This window comes from Dasypus novemcinctus, chromosome 5 (genome assembly GCF_030445035.2).
Source record: "Dasypus novemcinctus isolate mDasNov1 chromosome 5, mDasNov1.1.hap2, whole genome shotgun sequence".
NCBI classification, from domain to species: Eukaryota; Metazoa; Chordata; class Mammalia; order Cingulata; family Dasypodidae; genus Dasypus; species Dasypus novemcinctus.
Genome location: NC_080677.1, coordinates 98,172,730 through 98,185,661, shown reverse-complemented (window position 1 = coordinate 98,185,661; position 12,932 = coordinate 98,172,730). Strand labels below are relative to the sequence as shown.

The 12,932-nt window shown below is 37.7% G+C and overlaps 1 protein-coding gene across 1 annotated transcript; it reads right to left on the bottom strand.

Moving 5' to 3' along the window:
* Window positions 1–8,248: 8,248 nt before the first annotated feature.
* Window positions 8,249–9,377, bottom strand: PELO (pelota mRNA surveillance and ribosome rescue factor). Its single transcript, XM_058298047.1, is given in 6 exon segments — window positions 8,249–8,646; window positions 8,649–8,699; window positions 8,702–8,776; window positions 8,779–9,243; window positions 9,246–9,320; window positions 9,323–9,377. Coding segments are annotated over 6 exon segments (1,119 nt in total).
* Window positions 9,378–12,932: the final 3,555 nt, after the last annotated feature.

Below are 12,932 nucleotides of genomic sequence, written 5' to 3'. Positions count from 1 at the left end.
TCTCATTATCTGACCCCTCCCTTCCTATATGCTTTTATCTTCTTTATCTTCTTCAGTCAGAGCAGTCTCCTCCCTAAGGTAGACACACACTATGCTAATGCCAGCCTCTTTGATTTATTTATACTAACCTTAACCTGAAATAGCATTTTCATATTTTCTCCTCAAAATTCGTTCCATCTCAAGTACAGTCTTTCCATGATCTGCCAAAACTTTAGCCTGCTGTGTTGTCTTGCTTTCTCTGAAATCTTGTCTTCACCACTTATTTTTGCATTTAGCCTTAAACCATTTCCAATATTGTTTAATTCAATTCACACATTAATGAGTACCTCCAGGGTGCCAGAAATTGTACCAGGCACTACTTAACTATTCCATGACCATTCTCCCAGTCCCCCAATTAAACTGTAAGTTCCTTGAGGCAGGGATTATATTTTACATTTATTTCCTGATCTTCAGAGTATCAAGCCCAACTTATTCTACATGGTGGATACTCAATGGATCTTACTAAATTTGTATGAATTGATCTCAAACTTGGCAAGAGAAAATATGAAGATGAATTCAAAGGAAAACTAGAAGAGAATAGAAGAGAACTAGTAACGATCATTACATATCCAATTGTTAGATTGATTCCTCTTGAACCTTAGGCAGAATGATAGTGCATTGTGCATTTGCCATAGGGATTTTCTTTTTCAAATTTTGTCAGAGTACAAATTTTGAGAGGGAAATTGACTTTTATACTATGCACATGTAGAGAACTTAACAACACAAGGTTTGTTAAATCTGTGCACACTTAATCGATGGCTTAATTTTGTATTCTGGGAAATGCATAATTTATTTCTTTTAACTCTTGTAGCTACAGAACCCTGCATTTGACAAACATGTGAATGTGAGTTATAAAACAGAAGGAACTTTCTCCTGCCCAGTCAGTAACTGCTTTCTGTCTTTCCTATTGAATCAATCAAAGATCATTATTTGAAGTCCTATTTTTTAAATAGCTTTTTAAAAAAGAAGAAATATGTTCTGAGAGCCTAGCAGAGATGTTCTGGATTGGAGGAAAAGGAAATATCTGAGAAATAGGAGAGGTGCTAGATGTTAACTTGCTGAATTGTGGCAAGACTCTGGGATCAAGCCAAAGAGCAGGATCAGCATTTGATTTGCTCAGCTCTGTTCAGGTAAAATTACCTTAAACTAGAGCAGAAGTTCGGTGAAGGTCTAATGCACTAATTACTAGACACTAAGAGTAGTCCATTGCTTAAATGGTTACTGAAGAGGGGATGCCAGTAAAGCTTAGGCCAGGACTGAGTACATCAAGTTCATGTAGGAGCAGAGCAGGAAATAAAACACAAGGCAAGTGGGTACCTAGTTAATGGGAGAATGGTGCTTAAATATGGCCAGAAATAGCCCTTAGTATTAGTATTTTGATATTGTTGTCAATGATATCATTTTATTTAATTTCTGATTGTTCGTTGCTAGTATAGAAAAAACAATTTAGTTTTGCATATTGACGTTGCATTCTGTATCCTTGCTAACATCATTTGTTAGTTCTAGTAGCAATTTGTAGATTCCATTGGATTTTCTGTATAGACAATCATGGTTTCTGGGAATAAAGACAGTCTGGATGACTTTTCTTTCTTTTTCTTTCTTTTCACAATAAGGAAAAGAGGTTGTATATTTACCCATGTATCACTTTCAGTGCTATTCATTCCTTTTTGTAGATCCATTTTTCCATCTATCATTTTCCTTTTTCCTGAAGAATATTCCGTAACATTCCCTATAATGTGGCCTTCTGGTAATGAATTTTTTCAACTTCCATATGTCTTAAAATTCCTTAATTTCATTTCAAAAGGTATTTTTGCTGGGCAGCAAATTTTAGGTTAATTTATTTTTCTTTCAGTGCTTTGATGTTCCATTGTCACTTTGCATACATTGCTTTGCCAAGAAATTGGCTGCTGTCCTTATGTTTGCTTCTCTACTAAAAACACTTTTTTCTCTGACTGCTTTTAAGATTTTCTACTTATCACTGGTTTTGAGTAAATTGATTATATTGTGGTTTGATTATATCATAGTTTTCTTCATTTTTATTGTGGTTGGGGTCCTTTGATATTTTTGGATCTCTGTTTTATACTTTCATACTTTTAATCAAACTTGGAAATTTTTCTAACATTATTTCTTCAAATATTTTTTTCTGTACCACTCATTTAAGAACTGCAATTACATATACATTAGACTGTTTGCAGTTGTTAATGATCACTGATTGTTTTTCATTGTTTTAATTTATTTTTTCTTTCTCTGGTGTTCTTTAGTATAATTTAAATCGCTGCCTTAAAGTTCATTAATCTTTTCTTTTGCAATGACTGGCCTGCTGTTAATTCAACCCAGTAAATTTCATGTCAGATATTGTAGTTTTCATTTTAAAAGATCTATTTACATCTTTAAAAAAAAATCTTCCATATCTCTACTTAACTTTTTTTGTTAGATAAGTTGGGGGTTTACAGAACAATCATGGATAAAATATAGGATTACCATATACAGAAATTGTACTGATCCCTCTTCTTCCTATGAAATAGACATTCCCCTCTCCTGGGTGCTCTATTTTATTTCTAAAAGTTCATAATATTTTTCACAAGCTTCTGGGCTTAATAGTTTCTTATTCTGCTTTGGCTGTATATAAACTGCTTCTCCATTCAGGGAATGTTCTGGAAGGTTGAGTCTGAGACAAATTTCTTGAGTCAGTCATTCAGGCTGCCACCTGACAGACTGGCACCAAAATACAGGCATCCCATTATGTAGATAGGGTTACTCTGTTTCCTCTGGAACAGAACCAGTGGCCCACAAAGACAAAGCAGGCTGGCTCCACACCATGTGAGAGAGGGCATGAGAGAGAGGCCAGTCATGAAAACATGAGCTTCTCCTACCATTTTTAAGCTGTGTTTTCTTGAATCTGCACTCACCCAGGTACACTATCCCTTTAACTGTTTTCTGGAGTTTTTGACGGTTGTTCAAAGATTATGTGGGAGTGGCATTTTGTACTCCCATCTTGGTTGACTTGAGTCTCAGGAGATGACATCTTAAATAGCTGGGCAAATTGCCTCACTACCTGAGTATGATTATGATATTCTACATTATTCTACAAAATCACTTTGTCTTTGGAATAGGGCACATGGGTGAGTTAAATGATGATGTGATAGAAATTTCTAACCCTTAATCTTTCAAATTTGATAGCAGCTCTAATTTCTTGGGAATGTTACTTATAATTTTCTCTTTTTGAAAGGGGAGGGGATGTTCCAGGCACTTTGATTGATGCTTCCTGCCTAATTAACCCTTACTCTATAAATCAGAGAGCTAAAGTGGGAATTATTCCTGATTTTGAACATAAAATTTGCATCTGGAAACTGCATAGTTAAGTAAATGTGTTCACCCACTGAATCCACTGAAAGGTGGAATCTCACTTACGGATTACTTCCTCCACATTGTAACAAAGATTTTCTGGCTTCCCAAACTTATTTAATATAGCTTTTGACTTCCATATTCTTCCACCCTGACTACTGGATATACTGACATCTTAGGATCTCCAGGGATTAGTGTTACTATCTGTCCAAAGTCTCTGAAGAGTCTGAGTATTTATCTTTCCTCAGTGCACATCTACACTAATAAATGACCTTATGTATCTATGGGGAACTCAAGGAGGAAGATTTACAGAACTTCTTGTGTTACTGTGGCAGGGGATATCCTTGAGCAAATATGGCCCCCTTTCATTTAAGGGACTCATGTCAATGAAATGCCCCAAGTCTGAGAAATGAGTGAGAAGTTATGATTCTCCATTGTATTGATTAAAGTCAAGACTCTGTTCATGAAAACTAAAGGGTGTTTCCCCCTTACATTATAGGTTGTCTAAATATCTTTATTTGTCTTAGGGGCATCAGAATCACTTAGGTAATACAAAATATTTCTGTGGGTCAAACTTGATTACTTGATTACTGATTACTGTTATGATCTCATTTACTATTTGGTAGCCACCTGCCACTGTCCCTTAAGATTGTGAATCAGGTTGTCCATTTCAATAGGAGCATCTCTCAACGTCATTGCTGGCATGAAGCACACTGAGCTTTTCTAGGATATTGATCTACTCTGCACCAATGTATTTCTCAAAGCACAAGCAAAGGTAGTTTTCTTTGGGCATTCCCTTGGGATAGAGTTATTGGATGGGCAAGTGGGTCATAAATGGTAAATTCACTTCACATCCCTGTTGCCTAAAGTCTTTGATTTTCTTCACTTACCATTTCTGAAAGCTATTCTAGCATTTTCATTTAGTTTGCATACCTACATATGTAGAACAATATTAAAACATAAGTTAAAAATGTAACATATATATTTCAGGAGAAAAGGGGAATCTCGGATGCTTCACCAGTAATTGTAATACTTCCTTTCCTAAAAATATTAGAAATATCTCAAACAAACAAGTAAAAATATGAACATTTGTTAGCTCTTAGTGGTGTGAACACAAGTGCTTGTTTATTCTTTCTACTCCTCAATATTTTCAAAATACTTCTCAATATTTTTAAAACCTTAAACAATTGAGATGAAGCTACCAGTTATAACTAAATATGTTCGTAGTACAGATTACATTGCAAAACATTTGTTGACGTTCAAAGAAATGATTTTCAAACTAAAAGCATTAAAAAGAACTGATTACAAAAATTAACTTTTAAAAATTCAAAGATAAAAAGGGATGAATAACTAAAAGTTATGTTACAATTTTTAAAATAAAGAAATGCTAATTCTGCCTGTTGTTTTGACTAGTTAGGTGGATTAAACCTGCCATCACTGGTTTTATGCATTCATTACTGAGAACCAACAGTTTCCCCAAAAGATGACTTTCTCCTCCTTAATAGTAAAGTTTAGGAGATGAGGAAGCTAAAAGCAGTGGAAAACTTAAATCTGATGCCATAGCTATCTCAATATCCAACTACAAACAGTACTATTTTGTTAATAGACTTCATTTGCAAGGGCTTTCTCAAAGTATATACTTTATGTGAGAAAGTCACATTTAATTTGTTCATCTGCTTAGAATTGACTACTGTGATTAGTATTGTTCTTTTCAATGATTTCAATAGACAGAAGTAAAGTAGAAACTGATGAAAATGTTAGCTAACCTAACTTTCATTCTACAGGTGTTCCCCAAGATTTTCTGTGTCTTTAACTCAGATTAGAGGGGCCATACCACGAATTATCAAAGAGGAGAAATTATAAGCTCTTAGTAGTTAGAAAAGTAAAATATAAGAAAAGCTGAATCAGGTATATGGGACTATAAGGGATACAGAGAGAAATGCGTGCCTTGGGAAAAAAATGTACTGAGGTCATACAATATCTGAGCAACTTAAAGAGAAGCACACAAGGTTACCTGAGTAAATGTATTCTAACCTAAAACAGAACCATCAATCTATCCACCTGTTCCCATCAACGTACCAATAGCAGAGTGAGTAGATTGATGGAGAAGAAGTATGTAATACTGAAACCTGTAACTTAAAAGGGCTTTTCACATGCTTTGTTTTATTAAACTTTACATCTATTTGTGAGGTGGGCAGACTTCATCTCAATTTTAGAGATGTACAAACCAAGACTCAAACAGCTGGATAAATTTTTAAGGTTTCATGGCTACATAGTGGTAAAGCTTGAATTTTAGTGCCTTTCCTTTGTGCCTCACTCCTCTTTTTTTTTTTTCAAGTTACAATCTTCTTATTTATTGAAACTAGTGTGGATAGCAAATGTATTTACAGGTACCTGATGGTAAAGGGAAATTTGCAGTACAACAATACATTACTTGAGAGTATAAGATGGTTACCAATAGTGTTTTCATTTGTTACCCTGTAGTCATTCTTTAGTATTAATGAACAGCAGTTGGAATTGTTAGACTAATGGATTATTTTCTAAGAGTTATGGTTCATTTGTTTTTTTAGAGAATAATCAGAAATAATTATGAGGTTCTTAATTTTATAGGTCCCTATCAATATTTTAATATTGTTATCTCTGAAGAATCCTTTTTGTCCTCTTTATTTATTTATTTATTTTTAAAATGTTACATTCAAAAAATACAAAAGGTTCCCATATATTCCCCATCCACCTTCACCCTACTCCTCCCACATTAACAACCACTTTCATCATTGTGGCACATTCATTTCATTTGGTGAATACATTTTGGAGCACTGCTGCACCACATGGATTATAGTTTACATTGTAGTTTACACTCTCCCCCAGTACATTCAGTGGGTTATGGCAGGATATATAATGTCCAACATCTGTCCCTGCAATATCATTTAGGACAGCTCTAAGTCCCCAAAATGCCCCACATCTCATCTCTTCTTCCCTCTCCCTGCCCTCAGCAACGACCATGGCCACTTTGTCCACATCAATGGTACAATTTCTTCCATTACTAGACACAATAGTACCATAGTAGAATATCAGTAAGTCCACTCTGATCCATATTTTATTCCTCCATCCTGTGTACCCTGGGATGATGAAATATTCTCTTGGTAATAAATGTGACATTTTAAAAAATGGGATTCTTGAAAACTTTTTAAATTAAATACTTAGACATAAAATTAACTTTCATTTAAAAAAGTTTTATAGTAGTTAATCCAAATATTGGCCAGTTAACTATCTTGAAACTCAATCTTATTTCTTATGGCTGGCAAACTCAACCAGAGTTTTGCTAGCAAAGGGAGAATAAGCTATTGCCTCTGCTTATTTTATTAAGAACAGCAATTGCCTAGAGATGTTGTTAATGTAAATTCAGTTACAGTAGGTCTTGGGTAGGGCCAGTTCTAGTTTCTAACACACTTTCAGAAGATTTTGCTGGTCTATGGACCAAGCTTTTGGATAGAAAGTTCTGAATCAATGGTGTCCAACCTTGATGCATATTGGAGTCACCTGGAAAGCTTTAAAGAAACAGTATTTCTAGGGCTGAAAGTTTATTTAATTAGACTCGGGTCTGACTGGGCATGGAGAGTCATCAGGTGAGAACAGGCAGCTAAATTTGAAAGCTTATGGGCTAAAATGTGTTGGTTAGATTTATCAGTTGGTTTCATTTCTCCTGGTTTACATTACCACAAACAACAGTGCTAGAAATAACAAGTACTGCATAGATTATGAGAGTATTAGATGTCTCAAATCTACAGATTCTTGTTGAGTTTATGATTATCAATCAAGCTTTAACTCTACAAATCTTACTGGCTTCCTTAGTATACTCCTCCCAAATTATTTAATAACATGAATTGTTTATAATACTTTAAAAGGTAGTACTTGCATCCGAAGAAAGGCTCACAGACACAGAAAAGAGTAGCAAGTTTACTTAGTATCACTGCTTTAAGTAGGCATTCCTGATTTAGAGTTATAAGCTGAATTATCCCTCTTTCTTTCTAAGACCTTTCCTAATCATTTTATTTATTGGAAGTTTGGAAAAGGTCAATTCTACTCCCAAGGCTCCCTCCCTGATTCTTAGAAATTCACATCAGAATTACTTTAAAAATGTAGAAGCACAGAGACTAGTGTCATATACAAAAGATGTCATTAAGCATAACTCTGGCAAACAAAAAAAAACCTCAACAAACAAACAAATAAAATTGTGTGTTTCAATGTAAAGAACTGGAATCCAAATTAGAATCTACTTCCAGCTTCACCACGAATTAGTCACATGACAGGAAAGTTACATACCTCATATTAAAATAAAGAGTTTTCAGCTACCTTATCTTGAGAATCCCTAGCAGATCAAAATATTTATAATGTAAGAATAACTACGTGGTTCTTTAAAGCAAATATGATTAATTCGAACAACAAAAAATACGTACCAAAGTGTTTACTTGTAGCATGATTGCTTTAACAGGTTCCTTAAGAAAAGTCCTATTTTAAGTATGCTTTTAAAAAAAGTTTCCTAATTGTCTAGTTACCATTTAAAATAACAATATATGGGTATTGATAGATACATGGAACTTTTCTAGCAACTGCAAGCAACTCTCATCATTCCCACCAATTAATAAAGGTGATAGTACATGGAGAACAATTTCCTTTTAGTTTATTTTTTAGTTTGAATACATGTCCTGCCAACCACAAAATACTATGTGTGACTAAACATGTCAGAAATCCCCTTTTGAATCATAAAATGCCACTTTTGCAACTTTCTTGTAAACAAGGTAATGAGAAAATGTAACAGTGAAGCAGTAAGGCACAAAGTTGTCTCAATTATAAATCCCAATTATTAATCCTCTTTAGAACTGGAATCATCCTCTTGGTCAGAGAGCTCAGGGACAGGGAAGCTGAGAATGGCAGCTACTCCAGGCAATTGGCACTGTTCCCTAGAAATATGAAGACTAGAGAATATCCTAACAGTGCCTGCGTTCTCTTTCACACTGTCCCACAGCCTCACATATCGGCTTCATGTGACCATATCCTGATGCCTGAAGAGCTCATTGCTGATGAGTAATGTATTTATTGCTGTGGCCTCATTGGCCTTCTCTACCTGCTTGAGTCCATAAAAAGCTCAGTCAGTTTCATGATGTAACATTTTATAGAAGTGATCCAAGGCTTTTACTTCCCCAGCAGCTTTAGTATCTGAAAGGTGGTTAGCTATAGTAGTTACAAAGAGCCTCTTTCTGGATATTTGTGTACAGAAGAGGCATGTACTTGAAGGAATTTGGACCGGTTTCCAGGATCCCTTTGTTGCTGGTCTTCACTGCTTGCTGAGACATGTAGTCACAGAACTGTTCCCTCACAAAGTCTGGCTTGTCACTAGGACACCCTTTACAACATCGAAGTGTATATGGCGCTGGATGGCCTGGACCACTTCACAGAATCACTCCAAGGCCCAGTCATGCTGGAAGTAGTTGCCTTTCCATTTCCTAGGGATGCTCATCTCTACCTTGGTCTGAGTTAGGGTCATGCTAAGAGTGACCCAGCAGATATGGGTGAAGCCTTCCTGCATGACCACAGCTGCCACATCTGTGCTCCAGGCTGGGTCACAGACCTACTTGATGCACTCCATAACCATGCTGTCCCACTCTTTCTTGGCCACAGTGAAATGGCGGTTAGGCTCCAGCTCAGTGGTGTGGAGAGCCCCCATCTTGACGTACTCATTCTCTTGTATGTTGGTTCCCTTCACCTGCAGCTGACAGGCTTGAGATTCGAAGTCAATGGCCTCCACACAGAGGGTGAGGGTTGTGTGGACTCGGTTGTTTCCCATGCTGCCCGTGGAGCCTCGGTCTGTACTTTGCAGATGGTGGAGGCCTGCAAGCTGTCGCCAACCTGCATGAGGTTGTAGGTGTGCCACGAGAAGCCAAGGTTACCTGGCCCTCATTGTCCTTCTCTATATCCTTCCTCACAAGCTTCATGGCCTGGGAGGAGCTCACTGCCTGAACAAGAGGGACAGAAGGGATCTCCACCTGGAAAGGGGAAGGGAAGGTGAGAGATGGGGTCCAAGGCCAAGGAGAAGGTAGGGTCCAGTTCCTATGGGTACTTGCCTGGCAAGAAGGAATACCCTAACTCCAACACATGTAGTCCTTGTTGGGAGCACTTACTCTGTTCCCTCATTTCTTACTCTCTGGGTGCACTGTGCCAAACTGCAGTGATCACCCACCTCTCACTGCTCTTTATTCTCTTTACTCTCTCTCGATGTTCTTTTGATCTTGACCTTACAATTTCAGGCAGATTGTGGGGAGTTTAAAGTAACATCCTTTGGGAAAACTATATGAAGCCCATAGTATTTTGGCACTGACCTCTAAGGGTCAAGTTTCACTATCAGAAATATAAGTCAAGGTGGGTAGTGCTTTGACTAGCATAGCTGAAGGTGGAAGGTGTTATCTACACATGTATTCATGCCATAACTCATTTTTATAGAAGAAAAGATGTCAATTTTAGTCTCTCCAAATACATTTTCTGGATTTGATTTTCCTCTCTTAGAAGTAAAGCAATAAGAACATGGAAAACACTTATACATAATTACATAGCATTTTTGTTTCTATATAGTGCTTTATAATTTATCTCTTGCATTCTAATGTATTACCCGTGATGCTTAATTTCATATGTCCACTTGGCTAGGTTATGGGTGTACAGTTGTTTGGTAAAACACTGGCCTGTTTGTTACTGTGAGGGCATTTCATAGATGGGATTTGCATCTAGGGTCAACAAAAGAGATTGCCCTCAGCTACATGAGGTGTTCTCTCATCCAATCAGTTGGAGATCTTAAAAGCCAGAAGTGAGGATTTCAGGGGTCAGAAGAACTTTTGCTTTACCTTCAGCATTTGTTCTTGCTGGAATTTCCAGTCAGCTTGCTTCCTGTGGGGAATTCTGACTAAGGGATTCCGTATCACCTTTGGTTTCCAGCCTGTGTGTCCTGCCCTATGGAGTTTGGACCCACTCATCCCACTGTTGTGTGAGCCAATTCCTTATAATAGAACCCTACTACATTACCCATAAATTTAGTGGCTTAAACCAACCTCATTTTCAGTGATCCAAGAGAGGGAAAAAGAGCAAGAGGGAGCACCTAAGATGGAAGCTGAAGTGTTTTCCTAACTTTATCTTGCAGTATCATCCCATCACGACTGTCAGATTCCATTCATTAGAATGAGTCACTAAGTCCAGCCCATACTCAAGAGGAGGGGAATTAAGCTCCACCTTTTGAATGGAAGGGCACTGAAGAATTTGTGGGTATCTTTAAAAGCACCACAATATCTCACACAATTCTTAGCTTTTGTAGAAAAAGGCACATAAAATGGATTTTCTCCTTTTCTGCTGGTTTGCATGCTGATAAAATTGATAACACTGATGGAAACTCTCCTGCTGCTTCTCTTCCTTCAGTCCTTCATCTATCATTTCTTCCATTTTCTTTTTCTTCCCCTTCATCCTCTGTTTGTCTTAGATTGTTAGAGGGCCCCAAACTGCTCTGGGTCTCTTTATCTATGTTCTCACCTACTACCATCACTCAGTTCCATGGCGGTGCATATCATCTCTATTCTCCTAATTCTGCAGCACTGACCTCTCCTTGGACTTCCAGTTTCATAGATCCCGTTGCCTTCATGACCTCTCTGCATGGATCACATGAATTTATAATATATCATGACTAAAAGAGAACCCTTAATTCCCACTGCTTCTCTCCCAGTCTTCTCCTTCTTAGCAAATCAACCTTGGGGGCTAGGTGCTTAAATTATTATTTTTTTCTTATATCCCAAGTCTCATCCCTCAGTCAGTCCTGTCAGTAGAAGTTTCCTGAATCCTACCTGAATCTACCAATCTTTCTCTACCATTCTAGTCCAACCTACCTCCTATTTCTCACCTGGACCACTGAGGAGCCTTCGTAATTTATCATTGGCTCTGTAAGTATTTTCCATATTGCAGCTAATGGTGGTGGTTTTAAAATGAAATCAACTCATGTCATTCCTCCATTTCAAACACTTTAATAGCTTTCTACCTCACTTAGAATAATAAACTCTAACTCTTGGCTTTTACTTAAAATATTTTACACAATCTTGTCCCGTCTGCCTTACCAGCCACTTTGGTCTTTGCCACGCCTGGGCTCACCTCAGGGCCTTTGAGAGGGTGTTGCCTGTTCCCGGGAGACTCTCCTTCCCCCTGAGGTCCAGTTTCCTCTGTCAGTGGGATGTCAGCCAAACAGCACCTCTCCAAAGAAGCCTCCTCTGACCACTCACTCCAAAATGGTCACCCAGGCACTTTGTATTACATTATCTTACTTTAGTTTGCCACATAACACTTACCGTGGTCTCATATTCTACCTGTTCAGTCTTCTGTCTCACCTAGCAATAATAAGCTTTACGTGATCAAAGACCTAGCTTATTTTTTTCACTGCTCCCTCTCCATGACCTAGGACAATATTTGTCCTATAAGGGACTCTTATATGGTAATAGCTGTTGAATGAATTAATGGATGAGAAGAAAAAAGTTTCTTCATGTACAAAAATGGGTTAAAGATTCCAAAAGGATAAACAAGATTTCAGTGCAATAATTGAGTTCCTATAGGCCCAAACACAGTGCTTAGGTATATTAGCACAAACTGTGCGTGCACACATCTGTGTGTGTGCAAATAATGTGTGTCTCTATGTGTTTGTGCTTATTTGGAAGTATGTCTGAGTGTGTGTCTGAATATATGTACATGTGTCTGTGTGTGTGTCTCTGTGTATGTGTCTGGTATGTCTGTGTATCTGATTGATGGAGAGAGTAGGCAGAAAAGAAAGAATGGACAAGTCCTTTGAGAATACACAAGGACCACAAATATCTGCTCTCTTAATATTAATATTTCTCTAGAGATCCATTAAGATTGAGTAGTCTCTTTTCAATTGTGGATATCTAGGGAGTGCATCAGTCATCAGTAGTTTCCTTTGAGTTTACAATTAGATTGTGTTCCTTTTAACACTTGCGGACACCAGCCAGAAAAAAGCAATGAATGGAAGGGTCTCAGATAAGGAAATCTGGGAAACCTTGGGTCACTGGTGGGTGGATTGCTGGCTGAGGTGACCTCTCTTGGATTATCTCCCTTGATCACAGAGATTTCCCCTCATACACTTGTTTGGGCAACACTGGAGTGAGTGAAGGAAGTCAGAGGAAACCAATTTAAAAAGTATCATACATGTCTGGTATGGTTTGGTGCTTCAGGTGTTTTCAGATGCACTGCAGAGCTAGAATCATGCCTCCTTTTATTCAAAACAGTGAAAAGTACATGCTTGTGTACAGTGGTCACAAGCAGAGGCTATCAAGGGACCACATTCAATGACGACTTCATGCTCTGTCACATATAAGCACACACTGAAGCCTTCAGAGAAGAGCTGGTATGGGCCACAGAGGAAGTGTCTCTCTACCCATCAATGGCCTCTTCCCTTTCATGCCCTCCGATTCCATGTCCTTTCTTTCCCAGACTTTCTTCCTTATATTTCGGCT